Below are 23,016 nucleotides of genomic sequence, written 5' to 3'. Positions count from 1 at the left end.
CCATAAAACCATGCTGCACAATACAATACATTAAAGATAATATGTTTTTATTTATAAATTGCCAATTAAACAGAAGTATATTGTGTGATTTGTTTATCTATCTATCTATCTATCTATCTATCTATCTATCTATCTATCTATCTATCTCCTATACAAATGTATCATTATCCTGGATTGAAATTATACTTCGCTCTCTGACTATTCTTTACAGTGTCAGTGGGTGCTTTGGGGGTTAATAAGTCACTCTCCTCCAAACCATCAAACCCTTGCCATTCTAGTTTCTATGCGGAGACAGGCTACCCACTGACTAAATCGAAGCACAATGCAATTGAGCCTGGACCAGCAACAAGATCACATCGAGGGAACCTTCACACAAAACAACCTCAGCTCGATACGCATAGGGAGAAACAAGAGGTCCGCTTGAACACAGGATTTTACTAACGTTAGCAGTTTCTTCACAAAAAAACAACTATATATGTACATGGAGCGTATCGTTTTTTTATTTATGTGAGACCTGTTTTTTTTCCGATTGGAGATCTGGATTGTTAAGAACAAGGCAGCACATCTCCCAGTTTGCACTATTTCTGTATTGAAAAAATATTTTCAGTTTGCATTTGCTGATCAAAATGGGTTGTTGCACAGGACGATGCACGTTGATATTTCTTTGCACTTTGCAGCTGGTGAGTAGAACGCCCTTGTTTGATGTTTTTTTTTTTTTTTTTCCTTTAATGTTACGTGTCGAAAATAAAAAAGTAAAAAAGTCTGTCTTGTGAAGACAGTAATCATTCAGAAAGGGGATTTCTCTGTTAAAGCGGTATGGTTTTGTTAAGTGTAGAATGTTATAAACCCAATCACCTAAGTGTTTACATAAGGATACAGTAAAAGCTAATATTTGAAGAAAAACAAAGTGTGGTGTTTGCATTTCTGCAGTACTAACAGTACTAAAATGAAAGTACATATAAAAGGATCGTTTAGAACTATACTGCAACATCATTTATAGTCTGTATATGCATGTATATAGTGAAACATTATATCCTACAGTGTTTATTTGATATATATATATATATATATATATATATATATATATATATATATATATATATATATATATATATATATGTGTGTGTGTGTGTGTGTGTGTGTGTGTATATATATATATATATATATATATATATATATATATATATATATATATATATATATATATATATATATGTATGGTTGAGTCATTCCTGTAAATACCAGGGATCCAGATTGTGATCACTTACATATTACTGATTGAATAAACTAAACCAATGAGATCAAATTAAAAGGCTGGGGTAGAGTAGATGTTCCATTATTGATATGCGTAATCCAGTAACTCGTTGTCTTTGAAACATCAGATTTTTTCTAACGCTATGCAAATATAACCATTTGTTATGAAACAAAACATTCAAGTTTAAAATACAGTGTATCGCGTCAGGCAGAAAAGAAACCTCACTGCTGATGTACTATTTGCAAATCTTTGTAATTTTAAAAAAAAAGAAAAAGAAAAAACAACTTTAGCATACTTAATAAACTGTTGGTTGTTGTTTCACAAGACACCGTCGTTTGAAAGAAGCTTTGGAAAATATCCGTGCGGTTGTTTTAGTATCATATTTAACCACCTCGAGTCCGGAAGCGAATGTAGCCGACTGTTCCAGAAATAATAGTCGTTCCGCTAAAGGACAAAAAAACTATTGTAGTGAAGAACGTATATGTTCTGTCTGATTACACTGTCTGTATTATTTTGTTCAGACTGTAAAACATCGATAGTGTATAAGGTATACGATAATGTAAAGTTCACACACACACACACACACACACACACACACACATATATATATATATATATATATATATATATATATATATATATATATATATATATATATATATATATACCCCGTATATGTGTGTGTGGTCATATGACACACACACCAGCTGTATATCATATAGCTGATGTTTAGGTTAATATATAGATTATGTAAAGTTATATGAGGGATAGCTTTAGATATAGATACACAGTATTCATAAACTCATAATTTAATTTAAACAGTCGTGTGGATTGGGGTGTAATCAGCAGAGTCAAGTTCTTTCAGAACTAACAGTAGTGCTTTCACTTACAAATCTTACAGTCTTGGGGTAAAGCTTGTATAGTTTTTTAATGACATCCCCTATTGAGAGTTTATATTTATGGACACTTTGATCTAGTACATACTGTAGGGACATAATGACATCTTTTAAAATCCAACTGAAACCCACTACACAATTTTGTTTCTAATCACAAGAATGAAAAACTATATTGCAAATATTTCAGTCTTATATTTGTGAGAATAGAAAACGATCTTTGCAGAAGAGACTGATAAGTGATTTTTTTTTTGTTTTTTTTTAACTAAATTGGTCAAAGTTTAGACACTATCAGTATCCCTGTGTTCGCAAGGGTCAATGTCCTAGGTGTTTGTGGAATGATCATGTGCTCTTAAAAAAGTAAGCTTCAGTATTGTATAAAAACAAATGTTGACATGCATTAAATGATGCTGAGCAAGAGAAGCAAACTAAATGTGAGATAAACTCTGTGTGTGTGTGTGTGTGTTTGTGTGTGTGTGTGTGTGTGTGTGTGTGTGTGTGTGTGTGTGTGTGTGTGTGTGTGTGTGTGTGTGTGTGTGTGTGTGTGTGTGTGTGTGTGTGTGTGTGTGTGTGTGTGTGTGTGTGTGTGTGTGTGTGTGTGTGTGTGTGTGTGTGTGTGTGTGGAGTAGCATTTAGAACCTGTTGTAATTTCACCTGTGAAATTAGATAAATTTCAAGAAAAACTGTTTCCTATTTTATTGCCATATTAGGCACATTCAAGGGCTGATCCATTCTGTCACCTACCAAATGAGGTGGAATTAATAACCATTATTTTGTGATTTATTGGAGGAGACAGGCAGTACCCCAAATAAATGTATTAGAACAGGCATATCCACCTGCTGCCACGTAGAGGCAGTGTTTTGCATATACAGTATAGTATGACAGTGTTGGGGATTATTATTTGTGTAGATACCAGCAGTACAAGGAATATAGTCTTACTGTAATGGATTTGACATCATGAACTTTACAAAAATACCTTGTGATTACAAAGACATTTTAAACAAACAAAAATAGTTACTATGTCAGCAAAAGTGACTATATAGTTTTTCCACTGTTTGTTTTAAAACACATGCTCCCTTGAGATATGCATATATCCATCCCAAAGCATTCAGAAACTGCTAAGCAATAACATTAACAGGTTACTGGATACACAATACTTCGCTACAGCTTTTTCTGGAGCAGTCCAAAGCAGTTCTATTGGATTGAAATATGGTGTTTGTGAAGGCCTTTCCTTTTATCTTAATTTTCTTCAAGAATTCCAGAGATGCCGTAGACATATGCTTTGGGTCGTTGTTGTGTTAGAAAATAAACTGTCTGCCCATCAGCCTACGAGCAAATGGTATCATTGCACTGTGTATGATATTTTGATACATGGCTGCATTCATTCGATCTTCCATCACATGAATGTCTCCAGTCCTTGAACTGCTAAAACACCCCCATATCATGATCAAACACCCCCAAGGTTTTTTTCATTAAAGGCTTTTTTCTCCAAACATACTATGGTCCATTTTTGGAGAACAGTTCTATTTTAGCCTCTCGGACCAGAGTATTTTGTTGAAGAATGATTCAGATTCTGGTTCACATTTCTTGGCTTATTTAAGATGGTTTGTTTTATGAATGATCTTTCATGTATACAACTCTTCTGTGTTCTGTTCTTTGTAAAATTTTTACATGCACTATTATGCTTGATGCTTCTAAATATTTCTTGAAGTCCTTGGCTTTTAATCTTGTTTTTTTTTTGTTGTTGTTTTCAGTTTAATTTGTTCTGTGGTACTTCTAGATTATTGCTCTGATTGTGGATTTTGGTATTCCATATTTCTTTGATACTGTTCTGTAGCTATTTCCTCGTAACAATCTTTTATTGTTAAGAGTGCACTTCTCAAATGTGAATCCAACTCCTTTGTCTTGACCACCATCTGCTGTGTTGCCAAAAAAATATTTTTCAACAGGTAGATGTTGGAAATAATTACCTCTTTTCTGGCTGTTAACTTTATAATGCAGCTTAGTTGCTGTGTAATGATTTTCAATCAATTCACACACACACACACACACACACACACACACACACACACACACACATATATATATATATATATATATATATATATATATATATATATATATATAATTATATTTTGTTATTACTTTTTTACAGAATTACTTTTTTTAAAGATGCCAGTACTTTTGTCATGAACAAATATTTGAAATTGCTTAAATGCTTTTTTATCACGATTGTTTGTTAAACTACCAGAAATTGTGTATTTTGGTATTTTTCATATTAACTGGCAGTAAATGCTTGTACCTAACATGTTTTCTTGAATTTTCTTATATAGGGTACCAATAATTTTGTTTGCAACTAGAGTATGAGCCTGTTAATAATTAGTAAAAGAAACAAACTCAGCCCACTGAGTGTGGAAAGGAAGCAACTATCCACTGGGGGACTGTGGCAAAGTGCCCGCCCCTGTGTGTATTTTGTGTTATATGTTGTATGTTAATGTTGGTGTATAGTCATTGGTACACGGGATATAAATGGGTCTGTGTAACACAAGTGTTTAAAATGTATATTTGTATTTAGGCATGAGGATTGCACAGCACTTCACGTGCAAGTAAAAAGTAATAATATATGAGCACAGGGAATTGCACTTTATTAATTCACGTGCAGTTGTACCGCGACTCCAATTGAATGATTGATTAGCAATCGAGTCTCAGTACAGCTGCATAAAAGCTGCATGTTTTCACTCACTCGGGGTTGTGTGTTCGGTGAGTGGAGAACGGGATTGGAGACAGAGGTAATTGTAATAATAATAGTTAAGAATAGAAGCTCACCGTGTTTTGTCTGTATAGTCGTTTTTTGTTTGTCTTTTTGTTTTGGCGACGAGTGCCGTGTCCTTTTGTCCTGTTTTATTTTATAATAATAAACCACGCAGCACCGCATCGATTAATCATTTCCTCTTGCAGTACTGTGTGTTTCTTCTGGTCTGACGTCCCCACTACAGCAATCTTTGTCACAGGGACATACGGTGGAATGGGGCCATCTATGACAGTGACAAAGGCTCCAATTACAGAGGAAGGGAATGCTTGCTGATGGTTGCTGGAGAAACAGGTGCAACATGGCACTTTCAGTGAATCCTCCAGCACCTGGGGTGAGAAACGGCAGGATGGTCACAACCTTTGAAAGTTTATGTGCCATGGTACAGTAGCTTGAAGGCTGGAATGCATTTCTCATATCTCTAGTAAGCGTAAGAAGGGATATGTAGTTTAGGCAGCATATGGAATTTCTTCTCTATCACGCTTGACCTCTGCTATTATGTAAGATGGTAATATAGTACTGAAACTAACAATGCAATTTGGGAAAGAATGCTAAAAAAATATGTAAAGATGTATCTTTTAAATCTACTCTCCTTTGGCAAAAATACTTTTAAAAAAAGTTAATCCGAATATAAAATCTTCTATTGCATAAGGTCTAAAAAGCAGTCTTTTGGAACGTTTCTATATTCAAAACTGAGTCTATTGAGCCGGTAGAGTGACAGAAGTGTGATACTGGCTCCATAATGTGTCACTCCTGTCAACTAAGAACTAGTCTGAAAAAGAGAATCTTGTTTCACCTTGTTCTCAAACATGTCTTGTACATCAGCTTACCTTCTGGCCACTTTCTGAGGTCAGAAGGTAGGGTAGGGAGTCACTGTAACACTTTCTACATCTATATTGCCAGTTATATGCTTTGGCTTGCTTATTGTGCACTGTAACAATGTAAAAAATAAATAAAAATCATGAAAAAATATGAATGATAATTAAGTAATTACCGGTATTGATATTACTAGTTTTTGAAATCCTTATACAGACACCACTAGGCAAAAACCTCTTCCACTTCTTATGAACTGTGTACATCTGGTTTAATACAGTATGTCCAAATTGATCTACCTATGCCAGCACCATAATTTAGATTTTAACCTGGTCTACATCAGTTAAACAAAACTGTTGTATGAATGGTTTTGCAACTCAACTTGCGTCATTGCGCCTCTATCTTATTGTGAATGCTACTTGCTGAAATATGTAGTTTATAAAAACTTACACATAATGAGGTTAATATTGAATAATAATGGATTTGAGTACAATATATGTTAGCAGTGCACTTTAAAAAACCACGGGTCAATTTTAATACATTCAAAAGTATTTTGCTTCCCTTCATATTTCCCATTTCCAATACATATTAATCAATTTGAAAACCCTTGATGTTCGATTATTTGCAGTAGGCTTTCAAACTAGACATAGCTGTGTGGAGGATTGTAACTGGAAGTGCGTTTCAAGGCTTAATCATGTTCTTTAAATCCATAAAACATTAAAGCTGCTGTGCTCCCTGTAATTAAAGCTGGAATGACAGCAGCAATAATACATAAATAACATTAAACTAGAAAGTGGCAACTTCACAAAATGGTTTATTACTGAGTGTGTCTTTGTGGCAAAGTGGCTAGTGGAGGGGAACAGGTATAGCGGTGATGCGATGCAGGAGTGACAGGCAGACAACAGTTTCCAGTGGAAAGGTGCTTTTATTTATAATCCAGGTCTGGTGACCGTTAAATAATAAATCCCCGGCTATACACAACAATGTGTAAAGCACGGGGATAGCAATAATAGGACACAGTCCCGAACAAAACGAACACACGGTCACCAGTCCTGGGTGAGTGCAGACGTGCTTGTGGTGGGTGAAGACACTGTATTTTGTGACGGTTCCGTGCAGTGGTGATCCGGATTGTGCTGACCCTGGTCGACAGCTCCGGATAGGTGAGTTAACTGTCTGGTGGTGAAAAACCCAGACAATTACAAACAAACACAACACGTAATTCCTCTTTACAACGAGAGCTCCTCTCTCGATCCTTCTCTCTCCAAGCGTTAACCCAAACGAAGGAGAAGATCAGCGTTACCCTGGCCCCTATATGTAATCCCGCATGATATCGAGATAAACGGTTGCAGCTGCCTTATTACTTGCAGCTGCCTCTCGTTTACCTCTCAAATCAATACGGTCTTACAACAGAGTCGCGCTTCCCTCCAGGCTGACCCACTTCCCTGACCCGGAAACGAACTGTCAGGCCAGCCCTTCCAGATACTTCTCCTCCCGTTCTTTAGCGCCCTCACAGGTTGGGAGGAAGATTCATCACCAGAACTCATCTTTCCGTCACATATCCCACCGCTCAGAGTGGAGCCGAAGGAACACTCGGCTAAATCTACCTTCCCCATTACTCCCCCCTCCCGGGAAAAATAATCCGCATTTTGGTGGTCTTTCCCCGCACGGTGTACCATGTGGTACATGAAGGGCTGCAATGCCAGATACCACCGAGTTATCCGGGCATTGCTGTCCTTCATTGTGCTTAACCACTTGAGTGGGGCGTGGTCTGTGACCAGATCGAATGAGTGTCCCAGCAGGTAGTATCGTAAAGAGTGAGTAGCCCATTTAATGGCCAAACACTCTTTTTCGACTACGGAGTAGTTGCGTTCCCGAGGTAACATTTTTTTACTGAGGTATAATATCGGGTGTTCTACTCCAGCTACTTTTTGGGACAAGACTGCACCCAAACCTACATCCGATGCGTCGGTGTGGAGGATGAATCTCTTGGTGAAATCCGGTGTGATAAGAGTGGGGGCCTGGCAAAGTGTACGCTTAATAGTATCAAACGCTCCCTGACACTCAGCTGACCATTTAATTAAATTTGGAGCACTCTTTTTGGTGAGGTCGACTAACGGGTTAACCACTGTGGCGTACTCGGGGATGAAGCGGCGGTAATAACCGGCTAAGCCCAGTAGTGACCTCACCTGAGTCTTGGTTTTGGGGATCGCTGCATCAACCAAAGCCTGGATTTTGGTGACTACAGGTCTCACCCTTCCATTCCCCATTAAAAATCCCAAATATTGAGTCTCTGTTTTGGCAAACGCACATTTCCTCAAGTTAGCTGTCAGCCGGGCTGCCCTTAGAGACTGAAGAACGGCTGCAACCCTAGCCAAATGCTCTCGCCAGGTGGAGCTGTATATCACCACGTCATCAATATACGCTGCTGCATATTCATGATGTGGGCGTAAAACCTGGTCCATCAGTCTCTGAAAGGCAGCGGGCGCACCATGTAGCCCAAACGGCATGGTTTTAAAGTGGAACAGCCCTTCTGGTGTTGAAAATGCGGTTTTCTCTCTGGAGCTGCGGGTTAAAGGGATTTGCCAGTATCCCTTCGTCAGGTCCAGAGTGGAAATAAACCTCGCTTTTCCCAGTCTGTCTAAAAGTTCGTCGACCCGAGGCATAGGATATGCATCGAACTTAGCAATAGCGTTCACCTTTCTGAAATCCACACAGAAGCGGTTGGTGCCGTCTTTCTTAGCCACTATGACGATCGGACTGCACCACTCGCTCCTGGAAGGCTCAATCACCCCAAGCTCGAGCATATCCCATACCTCTTTGCGAACGCCACTTCGTCGACTTTCCGGGATCCGGTACGGTCTCTCTCGCACTGTGACACCTGGTGGAGAGATAATGTCATATTCAACTAAGTTTGTCCTGCCGGGCACGTCAGAAAAAACATCGCTGAACTCCTCAATAAGCTTACGCAGCTCTCTTTGCTGATCCGGAACCAATTGTTCCCCCATAGAAATCGCTCTTGTGCTCGGGGTCTCTGGACAGGGACCTAAATCATCCTCCATATTGCCTGGGGCTATAAATAAGACCTCCCTTGCCTGCCAGGGCTTTAACAAATTGACATGATAAATTTCACGTTCATTTCGGCGATCGGGCTGTCTAATTTCATAATTTACTTTCCCTATAGCCCGAATCACCTCATACGGCCCCTGCCATTTAGCACACAGTTTCGATTCTGATGAGGGAAGTAGCAGCATTACCTTGTCCCCTGGTCGAAAGGTTCGAATCCGTGCATTTTTGTTGTAATGCTGCTGTTGTCGGTGCTGAGCCGATCTGAGGTTGTCTTGGGCCAAACGACCGACCAAATCCAGCCGATCTCGTAGTAGGAGCACATACTTCACTACATTTTTAGACGAGCCTTTGTGCTCCTCCCACCCCTCTCTCAGCAGGTCGAGAATGCCGCGAGGCTGCCGGCCGTACAGGAGCTCAAAGGGGGAGAACCCCGTTGAACTCTGCGGCACTTCTCTCACCGCAAAAAGGAGGTAGGGAAGAAGCGATGCCCAATGTTTCTGCTCCTGTGTTACAAATCGCCTCAGCATCGACTTTAAGGTCTGATTAAAACGTTCAACCAAACCGTCCGATTGTGGATGATAAACGGACGTCCTGATGGGACGTATTTTTAATATTTTGTACACCTGCTGTAACGTATTGGACAAAAAATTGGTTCCGTGATCAGTCAAAATCTCCTTGGGGATCCCTACTCTAGCCATAATGTGCGCTAACTCGGTGGCTATTGCAGCGGCACTAGTGGACCTCAATGGAACTGCCTCTGGGTATCGCGTTGCATAATCCACCACTACTAATATATGCGTATACCCAGAGTCAGAAGGTAGCAAAGGGCCCATTATGTCCATTGCAATGCGCTCGAACGGAGTGGAAATAATCGGCAGTGGGACCAAAGGAGCGGGGCGCACTCGACCTGGCGCTACTCGCTGGCAGTCTGGGCATGTGGCTACATATTTCGACACATCAGTATGAAGACCGAGCCAATAGAATCGAGCCAATATTCGCTCCCTCGTCTTCTCGGCTCCGAGGTGCCCCGCAAAAGGGATATCATGCGCCAGCCTCATGACCTCGGTCCGACAAGACGGGGGAACCAATAATTGTGTTACAGGCTGTCCTGTGCCCGCGGCTAGGTTTACCCTATATAGTAATTGCCCCTTTATACTGAAATGTGGATATACTAGCGGCCCAGCGCCATCAACATCCTTACCTTCAATGGACCGGACCTGCCCCCAAGCGTGCACCAGTGACGGGTCGTTCTTTTGGCCCCACACTAGGTCCGCGCTTGAGTACCACGGGTCCGGTATATTGAGAGGGGCTGGAATAACCTCTGCCCTAGTCGGCCCAGTAACCTCGCTCTCTCGGTCACACTGCGTTCCCACTCCCTTCGACTGGCGTTTGTTACCATTACAGCACTCTCCCACCAGACCCCAGCCTTGTCTCAAAGACGCTCCCTCCCATTTCGCGGTCCGTCTCTCCTTATTTGTTTTTCTAGGACGGAACAGAGGGGAAAACATTTCAGGATGAAAAGGAAACACATCACCAATCCGTTCCTTTTTCCCTTTTTCTGCCACGTTTACGTGTGTGGCTGAGACTGCCATTATTTGCACCAATTCTTTGAATTTTGGCCAGTCTCGGCCCAGAATAACTGGGTGCGGCAACCTTTCCGCCACCCCGACTACAAGGTGACGTTTTATCGGTCCTACCGATAAATATACTTTTAGGGTGGGGTATGCCGCCGTGTCTCCATGGATACAGGAGATGGCCACCTGACCTTGTGGCCGCCACGACATACCGCCCAAGAGAGCTGTCCTGATCAAGGTTTGCTCACACCCTGTGTCCACTAACGCGTGGGTTTTCACATTCCCTAAAACCACGTCAATCAGACAGGGCCCCTCCCAACCGTTTTCCCCCTGCTTACCCGTTCCAGGTGTCCAGTTGCATGCAGCCACGTCACACTCCATAGCAGCGGGGCATGACCTGGCCCTATGTCCTGGCTGGTTACACCTAAAACAGAGTGGAGGGACAGAGGGGGCATAGGTTAAATATCTGTCCCGCTGCTGGTAGGGCAACGGGGCAGGGGCAACACCTCTACCCCAGCTGGGGGCCATCCTTGGTCTCCATGGGGGGGAGGCAAGGGGGCCCAACGGGGTCGGCGGTCTGGGAGGTCTGGGTGCCGGGACCGAGGGTGATGGTGGTGGTGTTGGAGGAGAGGGAGGGAGAGGTTGGTTCCTGAGCAGGGCAGGGGCTGACAGGATCCCGACCCGGGCTGACGTCAAAGAGTCCTCAAAATCTTCGGCCAATTTGACCGCCTCCTCCAGGGTGTCAGGGTTGTGGCGCCGTACCCACGCCTGAGTTTCGGCGCCGACCACATGGCAGAATTGTTCCACCACAATGGCTTCCCCCATTTGTTGAGCGGTCTTCTTCTCTGGGGTCAGCCAATGGACCATGTGGTCGCACAACCGCTGTGCCACCACCCTGGGGCGTGTCTCCGGGGCTCTCCGGTACTCGCGGAACCGCGTCCGGTGGGTCTCCGCGGTGATGTTGAGACGACGGAGGATAGCCTGCTTGACTAGGTCATAGTCAGTGGCGTACTGGTCGCTCAGGGCTTGGTAAGCTGCCTGCGCTTCCCCGACCAGGCAAGGTCCTAGCTGGCTTGCCCAGAACTCCCGAGGCCATCCCGCCGCGGTTGCCAGCCGCTCGAACGCCACCAAAAATGCCTCCGGATCATCCTCCGCCGTCATTTTCATGGCCCGTGCCTTCGGGGCCGACATCAATGATGTTCCGGTAGGGGTCGCTCCTGCAGCAACGATCAGCCCTACCCGTTCAATGAGCGCCGTATAGCGCTCCTCCCTCCGTCTCTCCTCTGCATCCCGTCTGGTCTCCAGTGCCTGCAGCAGCTCCGCCAGCGCGTTGCGGTCCATAGTCCCGTGTTCTGACACCACGTTCTGACACAAGTGGCAAAGTGGCTAGTGGAGGGGAACAGGTATAGCGGTGATGCGATGCAGGAGTGACAGGCAGACAACAGTTTCCAGTGAAAAGGTGCTTTTATTTATAATCCAGGTCTGGTGACCGTTAAATAATAAATCCCCGGCTATACACAACAATGTGTAAAGCACGGGGATAGCAATAATAGGACACAGTCCCGAACAAAACGAACACACGGTCACCAGTCCTGGGTGAGTGCAGACGTGCTTGTGGTGGGTGAAGACACTGTATTTCGTGACGGTTCCGTGCAGTGGTGATCCGGATTGTGCTGACCCTGGTCGACAGCTCCGGATAGGTGAGTTAACTGTCTGGTGGTGAAAAACCCAGACAATTACAAACAAACACAACACGTAATTCCTCTTTACAACGAGAGCTCCTCTCTCGATCCTTCTCTCTCCAAGCGTTAACCCAAACGAAGGAGAAGATCAGCGTTACCCTGGCCCCTATATGTAATCCCGCATGATATCGAGATAAACGGTTGCAGCTGCCTTATTACTTGCAGCTGCCTCTCGTTTACCTCTCAAATCAATACGGTCTTACAACAGAGTCGCGCTTCCCTCCAGGCTGACCCACTTCCCTGACCCGGAAACGAACTGTCAGGCCAGCCCTTCCAGATACTTCTCCTCCCGTTCTTTAGCGCCCTCACAGGTTGGGAGGAAGATTCATCACCAGAACTCATCTTTCCGTCACAGTCTTGCACACACAGATCCACCAAGAGCCATTCCAAGTAGATGCAAGTGTTCAGTTAAATCTGCTGAAGATGTGGTATACAGCGTTTGGATTATTAAGAAAGGGACTAATGGTACTGGAGTATGTGTACATAACTGCTACATACTGTATTAAATCTAAAATGAAGGTTTTAACATTAACCTGCTGGAAATGTCTTAACAACTAGTTTCCATTACAAAAACCATCCCAATAGACTGCTGTAATACATGCCGTATCTTTTTAGGAAGTACATATACCTACTTTATTTAAAAACATGTTTTAACATTTAGCACCTGTAATATGTTTAAACTGAGAATGTAATTTAGCTGTATGTGGTAGGTTGTCCATTCTGGTAGACCAGTTCTAAAGATTAATTTAAAATGTAGCCTATATGTGTAGAATAATGCAGTTACAGACTGAGCAATGCCAGAGGGCGCGTGACAGAATCCTGGAGCATTCAAACCTAGGAGCTCAAAGTGCTCTGTTACAAAGCAAGATGGCTTGGTGCCAGTACCATCTGCCTTAGCCTGCTGAGACCATGCACAACATGCGTCCTAGAACCATGTTTCATCATGTAGTCCTTTGTGTCCCAAATTTAGCCTACTGTATGAGACAGCACCAAAAATAAAAATAAGCAAACATAATAAAATAATGAACAAACAAACAAATAAATAAATAAATGCAGGGATTGCGATCAATTCTGAACACCTGTCTCTGTACAGCTCCCATGACTAGTGGGGGGTGGGGGTGGTGGTATCCCAGATCTACTCATGCAAACAGCACAGCTCCCATGACAAGTGAGGGTTCCAGATCTACCCATGCAAACAGCACAGCTCCTGTGACTAGTGGGGGTCCCACATCTACCCATGTAAAAAGTTAGCTCTTTTGTGACAACCCTACAGTTGGTATCAGGGTCAGGAGTTCAGATCCCCTCGTCAGCATAATTGGAATCTGATGAGATCATGAGACCCAGAACTCTGGACCAAATTATGGACATCTGTTTGAGCAGGTTCTCACCATCTATGGATGATGACTTATCCACCCAATATTGGTAATATAATAACATATTAGTTTGTTTACAAATATTTTACTTACCGAATTAGGTTAATGATATTTTACGGTCAATGACAAGTATCTCTGTGAAACATATATTGGCTGTTGAGATATGCCAGACCCATTGTTGCAGAAAATGAATTTCCCAGTTTTCCTGGTAAATATCTGGGGTAATGTTGGGAAAGGAACAGAAAACCATCTCATCTGTGTGTTTAACAGTGGTGTAGTGGTAAATGAAAAATTGGGTAAACACCCATTTGGTGGAGTTGAACAGATAAATTGAACAGATACATTGTTATTGGCTCTCAGCCAACCAGAGCCCCCCTTACAGTTATTTCCCCTCTCAGGTGCTGTTGGTGTGTGAACAGTCACAGACCCGACGGTGCGCTTCACTGAACAGTTTCACGAGGGAGCTTTCATGGGCTAGGATGAAGCTACTAGCACTGCCCTGCAGGTCCCATGTACCTAACAACAGAACATTAACAGAACATAAACAACAATCACAGAACACTCTCACACACACGCACATGCACACACAATATCTCGTCTTTAAACCAGAATTTGCATATCACAGGACAGTAGAAATGAGTAAACTCTGTGTCCCTTATATGAGACGTGGGTAAATGCTATATTGCCCAAATTAAAAGCGCGTAAATGCTGTTTACTTGGGTATACCCTCGATTACATCACTGGTTTTATGTGAATGATTTGTGTGATTTGAGTTCTTACCATAAAGTGTGACCGTGTTGCTCTTTGTGATTTTTCCTGAGACACTCTTGAGAATTAGCTGTTGTCTTTAGGCAACTGTTCCCAGATCAGATATATTAAATACATGATAAATAAAACAGAAACAACTTCTTGAATAAATGATGTGGCGTTTTTATTCCTAGTACTGCAGGATTTTTTTTTTTTTTGCATTCAATGAATCAGTGGAACAATTTAGTGTTTTGTTTATAGTAATTATATTTTCAACCAATTCTCTATGTTCGGATGCCCTTAAATTGAAATTAAAATTGCACTGGTATTGAAGAGGCAATGACTCATTGTACAATGCAATAATGTGTTAGACTGCCGGGAGCTTAGTTGGATGAGTGCTCTGTTCTGTGAAAGAAGGCCACAGATTTAGAACATACTTGGACTTATCCCATCTGCTACTGTCTGGGCACAGCGTATATAGGGCCAAAGTGCTATACATATGTCTTTTGACTGAAATGTGAAACCCAGGTACTGTTTTTTTTTTATGGTTTTGTTTTTATATCCAATAGAACATGTCTTGTAAGATGAGGGCAAGAGCTTTGTCGTTGTTTTGTATCTCAAATCGTTTCTCACTAAAGCAAAAAGGCAAATATGTCCTGCCTTTGGAAATGTCAATATAGAAAATAAAATTGTCTGAGTAGTTTGGTTTTCCAGTTCTTTGAAGCAATAATTTTCTTTTTTTTTTTTTTTTTTTTTTTTTTTTTTTTTTTTTTTAACATTACTGGCTTTATATATGTTATTGTGTGGAGTGAATATGTGGAAATGAAACTCTTATTCCAGTAATGGGTAAGGGGTGATTATTGACAGTACAGTTTGTATTGGATTTTTTAACTGTGGCGCTTTTTCGGCCTTACCCTCCCTAAAATGCCTGAGTGCTTGAGTGTGAAGAATGATTGGAACATTTTGAGGCTGACCGATTAGTATAGAAACCAGGGAACTTCATCAGGTGTACAAGCAAGGCTAGAGGTTTTCATCTCTCTTTCCTGCAAAAAGTGTTTATTTGCAATATTCTAAAGATGGGAGATTTACTTCTCAAGAGATGGTCTATTTTCACACACGTTGGTTTTGACAAAGCACCAGCCCAGGAGTTTTGCATATGTGAACTCAAATGCAACATATAGCCCAATTTAAATGCACTACTTTACGCTAGCTTACCATAGGATGCTAGCTAGTGTGTGTAATGCCCTGATTCTCAAGGTTTATTTCCAGGGTTTTTAACATTCTCATTTACCAAGCTACCCTTGGTTGGAAAAAGAGAAATGATAATCTAACATTTTAGTCGCTGAGCTGGCTAAGTGTATCTCAGTAATTATCTTGAGCGAGGGCTGTCTTTACTTAATTGCCAGAAGAACAGCTTGCTAATTGCTTTTTAAACTATGATTGAGGTATTGGAGGATGAAAGAAAAAGCATATTAAGTACTATGTGGAATACCCAACCAAAACAATACAAGTAAAAACTCCTGACCTTTGTACTGTGCAGGGGCTGCTTCTATTTTCTACACCCGAACCAAAACAAGAAGATTTTAATTATTATAAATGATTGCCAGTCATGGCAAGGTTATTACACCCTACTGGGCAGTGTACTAAATAATCTGTCACTCTGGTATATTTTTTTTTTGTTTGATGATAACCGTGCACGCTGTTCGACACATTTTCTGTATTGTATCTTGCATATTTCAACATTCACTGGTGAGTTTAATATAGTGGTGGACATGAAACTCAGATTTTCAAACTAAATATTATTGATAACTGATTTTTGTTATTGCATAGTTTGTTTTGCTTGAAAAAAAAAAAGCTAAATCCTAGCTATTTAAAAAAAATGTTTCTATGAAAACCATGTCATGAAAACTCAATCTTCAATCTCCTGCAACATTGGATAAATACAGACTAATTTTCTATATCAGGCAATTTTTTCAGCCAGACAACTGATAATTAGTGACAATAGAGAGCCTTGTAGTGACATTTTAGAAACAAAACATGAAATCATCTCAGTAATTGAATTCAGATGAACACTTCTACTCTGCAGCAAACTGACACATTTTTTTTTTTTTTTTTTCTGAAACTTTCTTGGATTGACAGTGTTTGGAGTCGTGATTCATATTTTCAGAAATAATACCAAGATCAATTAAGACATTGAAGCATGGCTTTTCAGTCTGCTGTGAAAAAAATACCATGGTAAATAAAAACTAGAAAAGTTAAATCATATTTAATATCATAATATATAACAAAAATGCGATGAAATAAAATAACAGCTGTATGAGTCATTCCCATTTGTCAGATACCCCTGCACTCGGGTGGCTGGCTCACTTTTCACACCTTTCTTGAACATGTTATTAATATCTACGTTTTACATGTAATTATTTTCAGACTAAAAGAACTGAGCAGCACTGAGGTTTGTTGGAAATGAAAAATGTATTTGTAAGCCGTGTATTGTCAGACTATCCGGCTTACATTTTTGTGATGATATATGGCTTCTATTCATTCCCAGGCGAATGTTGGTGTATATCAAAACCAAATGGGAAAAGATCTCCAGGTGTGAAATATTGCCCGTTTCAGTGGCAGCCACAGTGTACTGTAGCAGTAATATGCAGCAAGCAAATGTACAGCAAAAGAAATGTATTCCATTTAAAAAAAAGGAACTGGAAGAGTGAGGCACGATATTTTGAATTGCTCGTCGGTTAAGTCATGGAAGGATAATTCAAATATAGCAATATTTACAAGAAGAAAGACTACTATCGTGGAATCCTTCAAAATAAGCCTTTGAGGCAGCTTGGCAGTCTTGATATTGCTTATATACTAGATCTCAGCAGGAGGGGGGAATTGGGACAATAACTTTGAGGACTCGGGGGAGATAAACTGACAGGACCATATTAAATAAAATGGCTTCTTTTTGGCACCTGAATACCATAGGTCTTAATGTGAAACTACAGTATGTGGCATATTTTTAAAGCATTTATTAAATGACATGACTACAATGGATGCCCACCTGTAATTTCTTCACCCCTAAAACAGCACATTAGTTCTAGTCCAAATCTTTAACAAACCCAACCTAGGGAACCACTTGTGGCTGTTTGGAATACTGGCCTAACAGAAATGAATTGATTAAGAACACATACCATGTAACAATAAACAGCTATACTGCTACGACGACTAATAATAATAATAATAATAATAATAATAATAATAATGTATTCCTTAAATTTAAGTCTAAAGAAAATGCTTTGAAAATATGGCCCTCCATACCACACAAATAAACAAAGCCGTAGGGTCAACAATTATAGACATCCATCTTAACACGTACAGGTACCCACATAATAAAGCATCTGAAAAAAGTATTCATTGTTTAAGGTAAGCTTAGTTACCACATTGAACACTCAGAAGTGGGAGATAGTTTTGTCTCTAACTGAGTTTGTCATCCGAGTCTAAATTACTTACCTATTAGGTAAATAAAGCCTGCTGGCTTAGTAAAAAGAAATCCACTACAAGGGAGGTGGAAGATGCAGCCAATAAAACAAACTAGAGGTGAGACGATTCATCGTGTATCGATGCATCGCAATACTTTACAACACGATACAATACACCTTCAGTACACCAATATTTAGGCTTTATTATGGGACATGGGCAGATGAAGCCTGTCACCACCAAAGTCGAGGCTTTGATGGACGCAGCAATCCTGAGAACCAAGTCCCAGGTGAGGTATCTCCTGGGGTTGGCCGGTTATTACAGACGATTCATCCCCTGGTATGCCACAGTGGTCAACCCTCTAGTGAACCTCACTAAAAAGAGTGTAGCAAATTTAATTAAATGGACAGGGGAATGTAAGTGGTCATTTGATACCATTAACCCTTTGCGGTCATGTCGGACTAGGTAAGACATTACAATTTTCCCTATCCAGTGCGACATCATCAAAAAGACATCAAGCACAAGTCTCTAGTTATTTTTTCTCTGGAAAAAGCCAAGAAAATCTTTTGAGATGTTATAGTAATAAAATAATGACTTGGATCTCATTATTGAGGAGTTTGGTGATAGAATGAGTGATCAGGAGAGGATTTATCTCTATGCACGACTATGAAGAGGTATGTGAAAAATACAGCGAACAAGGGGTGGGGCTTGGCTGGAGATGCAATACTGAGTGTCCTTTTGATATGCAGAGCCTTTTAAACCTGTTTTACTGTGAACAAAAATACATTTATATAAAGTGTGTGTAAAATAAACAGCGCGTGTGAAAATAAATTGGACCTGATGCACCTGACAGGCACTGAATAAATGGACCGCTAAGGGTTAAGCAATGACTCTGCCAAGCCCCCATCCTGATCACACCAGATTTTGATAAGGAATTCCTCCTCCACACTGATGCTTCGGATGTTGGTCGGGGAGGTCTTGTCCCAGCAGGTCAACGGAGTAGAACACCCCACCGTGTACACAGGTAAAAAAAAAAATGCATCCCTGAGAGCGCAACTACTCTACCATAGAAAAGGAATGTCTGGCCATTAAATGGGCCACTCATACCATATGCTAATACCTCTTGGGACATTCATTTCGTCTCGTCATTGGCCATGCCCCACTCAAAATGGTTAAGCACAGTGAAGGATAGCAACACCCGGATAACTCTGTGGTATCTGGTGCTGCAACCCTTCATGTATTTCATGACAACGTGCAGGGAAAGATCGCCAAAATACCAATTACTTTTCCCGGGAGGGGGGTGTAATGAGCAAGGTAGATTCAGCTGAGTGTTCCTTCGGCTCCAATCTGGGATATGTGACAGAGAGTGAATGAATCTGAATCAACAATCTCCCTCTCGGCCTGTGAGGGAACTGTACAACAAGAACTGTGTGCCTCATACTGAATGGTTGGGCTGTTCATTCCAGGGGCAGTCAGAAGCTGGCCATTCAGGAAAGGGGCGGTATCACGGTACCAGGAATCCTCACCCAAGAACGCTGTACATTGAGTGAAGTTTCAGTCTTGAATTGGAGGAGATGTGGTAGCTATCAGAGGGGGTGGAGCTTAGGCTACTTTAGGTGGACGTGACGGCGTAAACGGTTCCTTTGTTGTGGTTAATGGGAGGAAACGAGGACTGTGAAAGTGTGAGTGAAGTGTTTTGTTTGTTTTTCTTAACTGTGTACATTTGTCTTTGCCAGACGGCTAATAGAAATCTGGGAGCTGTCGCTTCAAGCCAGTAACAAACCTGGACTTCCCTGCACCTGTACACAAGCAAGCAGCACTGAATCAAGCACCGCACCTGCACCTAGAGCACACACTGTCCAAAGACATGTCTGTATCTGTGGTGTGTGTCTGTGTTTTGTATTATTATTTCGGGACTGCAATCCCTTGGCTTATACGCTGACAATACCCATAGTTGGGTAGAGCCAGCATTATTTTTTAAATGGTCAAGGAGACCACAAAAGAAAAAGAAAAAGAACTTGAACTATGAACTTTGTGTTTGCCATTGTCTGGAGCACCTGCATCACCCCTACACCTACGCACTACAACCCACGCGTTCACAGTCCCCTAACACTGAAGGGGTTAAGGAGTCGTTCCAGTACAGAGCTGGGAAACAGCATGCCAATGCGGACGTCTTGTCTCGTCGCCCCTGTGTCAATGCTTCATTTTCCTGGCCCTACGAGCCACTTCCTCTCTGCAGCACTAGATTATATGATGTCACTGTGTATTCGCTAGTCGGCCAACATTGCAGATAAGCATCAGCACCCATGGACAAGGTCTCCGGCCAGATTCTTCATCCGTCTTTAATTCGTCTGTTGAATTGCATTTTAAATCATCCACATTGCAGTTTCTCCGTCCTGAATTTTGTTTGCACTTAACCTGCTTCTGCGGCTGTCTTCCTGCCGGTAACAGCTTGGGCTGTGATGCTACCCTGTAGCCAATGTAGAGTCCTTTCAGTGTGTAAGGTCTTTTTACCCACCTCACCTCTCATAGTAAAAGTTGTTTTGTGTCTTTAAATTTTCCCTTAAGTAGTGTGGTGAATTAAAGTTTGCACCCCGAAAGGAGCACTTGCTCACATGAATGGCTACCATGGGCAGCTGCAATCTAATACATTAGTAAGTTCTGAGGTAATAAAGTAATAATGTGTTTTCATTTGAAGTGGGTTGAAATGGAAGCTTCCCCTGGGGTCTAGCTCAGTTTCACAGTAAGTGCAGACCTCCTGTAACTGTGGTCATGAAGAAGGCACTGGTTCTTAATGCACCAGCTAACACATTTTCATTATTTTGGTGTAGACACATGAGTGATTCACTGCTTGATCCCATTTCAGGGTAAAAAGCATTTTTGTGTATCTAACCAGACCATTTCTTTCAAATAAAAAATAGTTTTGAAAAATAGATGTATGTTTTTAAGTTATGATGTACACTTATATGAAGGAAAATTGGTGGTTTAACCGTGATGTTGTATAGAAAGTTATGACTGTTGGTGTCCAGTAATGTTATTGAGCTTTCCCACAAGGTTTAGAATGAGATCTCAATAAGATTTCAGAACTGTAGCAGAATCAGCTAGTGTATTTGACCCTAAGGCTCTGTTAATGGATGACCCAAGAATTAACTCTGAGGCACAGTTCTCAGTGTTTTAACGTGTGATCGGCCATATTGGGATCATTTGACTTTTTCGTTTCCAGATGATAAAGAACTAATACTTGGAGGTATTAGTTTCACACTTGGTACACACCTGTATGGTAGTGCATTGTGGGTATAGTACAAACAAATGGTGGCAGTTATTGTCTGTGGAATCCTTTGACAGCTGACAAGGTACTGTGAAGTAATATAAAGTATAAAAAACATAAAAGAATAGTTTAGGATCTAATGGTACGTAAATCCACTGAGCCAAAAAAAATGGCAAGAAAGGCTGTTAGAAAAATGAATAGGCATGCACTACCATTTTTGATACCTCATTTATTTTTTAATTGAAGTGTTGGAACAAAGAAAAACACAGCTGTAGGATTAATGAGCTGTTTGGCTTTGAAAGGAATTAACAGAGCTTCCCTGTCTATTTAAAACAAAAAAAACAGACCCTATCTTCTATGCAGTCTGCCGTTTGACAAAAAATATCCTCAACTACTGTACAAAGTGTGCCATCATTAGCATACGAAACACGGTGTGTAAGGGTGCTAATGGAGAGCCGCTTTGTGCTCAGGCGGTCAAAGATGAGAAGCTGTTGGTTTTAATTGGGCCTGTGAAACATGAAAAATGTGTGACAACCAACCTATTAGTCAGCATAAATAAACAAGCTGTGCATCAGGGACCCAACCTTCCACCACTTTATCCTTTGTTACCAGTGGATGCACTTATATATCTTTTTTAGCTGTCATTTTAGCTGCAATTTCTATATTATTATTATTATTATTATTATTATTATTATTATTATTATTATTACTACAAAATAAATTTAGAGCCTGTCTTCCTTATAAGCATTTTGTTTTTTCAAAGTTGCTTGTTTTTCAGAGAGAAGACTAGGAATAATGTTCTGGGGTTGTATAGACAGACTGTCTGTCCTGTCTGCACATAGACCGCACTTACAGTTTTACATAGACCACTTTTTACAATTATTATGAGACTTGAGAAACACATTCTTGAAAACTACATTCTTAAAGTTATTAAGAGATTCAGAATCGATGGTCCCTGATTGTCTTCTCTCTGTCTTATGTCACACTGTTTTTTTTTTCAATTATGTAAAATGTACTGTATGACAAAACACAGAGCAAGATAATAGTAAAAACTACAATCAAATGCCAAAAAAACCCAAAAGAGGGCTTTACCATCTGGTAAGGCCTGCCTCCTGTCGTTAAATGTCTGGAGCCGAAGGTGAGGGCATTTAACATAAGAATGGCCTTACCAGATAATAAGCCCTCTTATGAGAGTTCTATTGCTATTAGAAAATGGATTTGTAAACTAAAATAACATTTAAAGTTTTTCTGGGATTTTTGGGGGGATTTTATGCAGGACTGTTTTTTGTTGCTACTGAATACATGCATGAGTAATGCGGTTTGCTCAGAATTCAGTATTAAATATTTTTTTAAAGTTTACCCATGCACAAATATTCCGGGAGATTTTGCTATTATGAACGCTACTGAACACGTTCTCAAAAGTTGGGGGTTGAGTCCAGCACAGGAATATTTGCCAGTGTACCCTCTTGGAACAATTCAAATAAATTCCCAGCAGGCACTGCACACAAGCCAGCTACGTCATCACCTTGCTTCCTTCCCGTGATTAACAACTGTAGGCAGTATGATTAAATACCATAATTAAATATTCACTGCCCTATACATTGCATGAACATAGAAAAAGTTAAATAATATTAAATATATGTTTACCTTTCAAAATGTTTTTCTAATCCTCTTCATCAACATCCATCGCAAGCACTGAAAGATGGCGCTCGATGATGCTGTCATCACATCATAGCGCCAGACATCTTCACCTTACAAAGTGCGCATGCTCCTTCTCTTCTCCTGAGAGTAGTCTGTGCCTTGTCAGGGGCTTTTCTTGGCAGCCCTTCCTGGGTATTTTGTTACGAATAGAAGAGCTGCCTTTTCCACAGGTAGCCAATCAGAAGTCATAGTGGTGGGACTCAAACACTCCCTCAGTTATCTCGGAAAGAATAGGTGACGAGTGAAACAAAGCACCAGCGTAATAAACCGGTAGTTTTTAGGAAAGTATCACATTCAGATTATTACTTTATTT

General features: G+C 41.0%; 1 protein-coding gene across 3 annotated transcripts in view; it reads left to right on the top strand.

The window, feature by feature from the left end:
- The first annotated feature begins 323 nt into the window (after window positions 1–323).
- Window positions 324–23,016, top strand: part of LOC121314300 (sodium/potassium-transporting ATPase subunit beta-1-interacting protein 3) — a 150,534-nt gene continuing 127,841 nt past the window's right edge. For all 3 annotated transcript variants that reach the window (XM_041247405.1, XM_041247404.1, XM_041247406.1), the window contains exon 1: window positions 324–680. In XM_041247405.1, coding sequence (XP_041103339.1) covers window positions 627–680 — 54 coding nt within the window. In that variant the 5' untranslated portion in view covers window positions 324–626. The remainder of the gene's footprint in view (window positions 681–23,016) is intronic.

The sequence above is a fragment of the Polyodon spathula genome, chromosome 4, assembly GCF_017654505.1.
Source record: "Polyodon spathula isolate WHYD16114869_AA chromosome 4, ASM1765450v1, whole genome shotgun sequence".
Lineage (NCBI taxonomy): Eukaryota > Metazoa > Chordata > Actinopteri > Acipenseriformes > Polyodontidae > Polyodon > Polyodon spathula.
The sequence above is the reverse complement of the archived record's forward strand: the minus strand, read 5'-3'. Positions and strand labels throughout refer to the sequence as shown.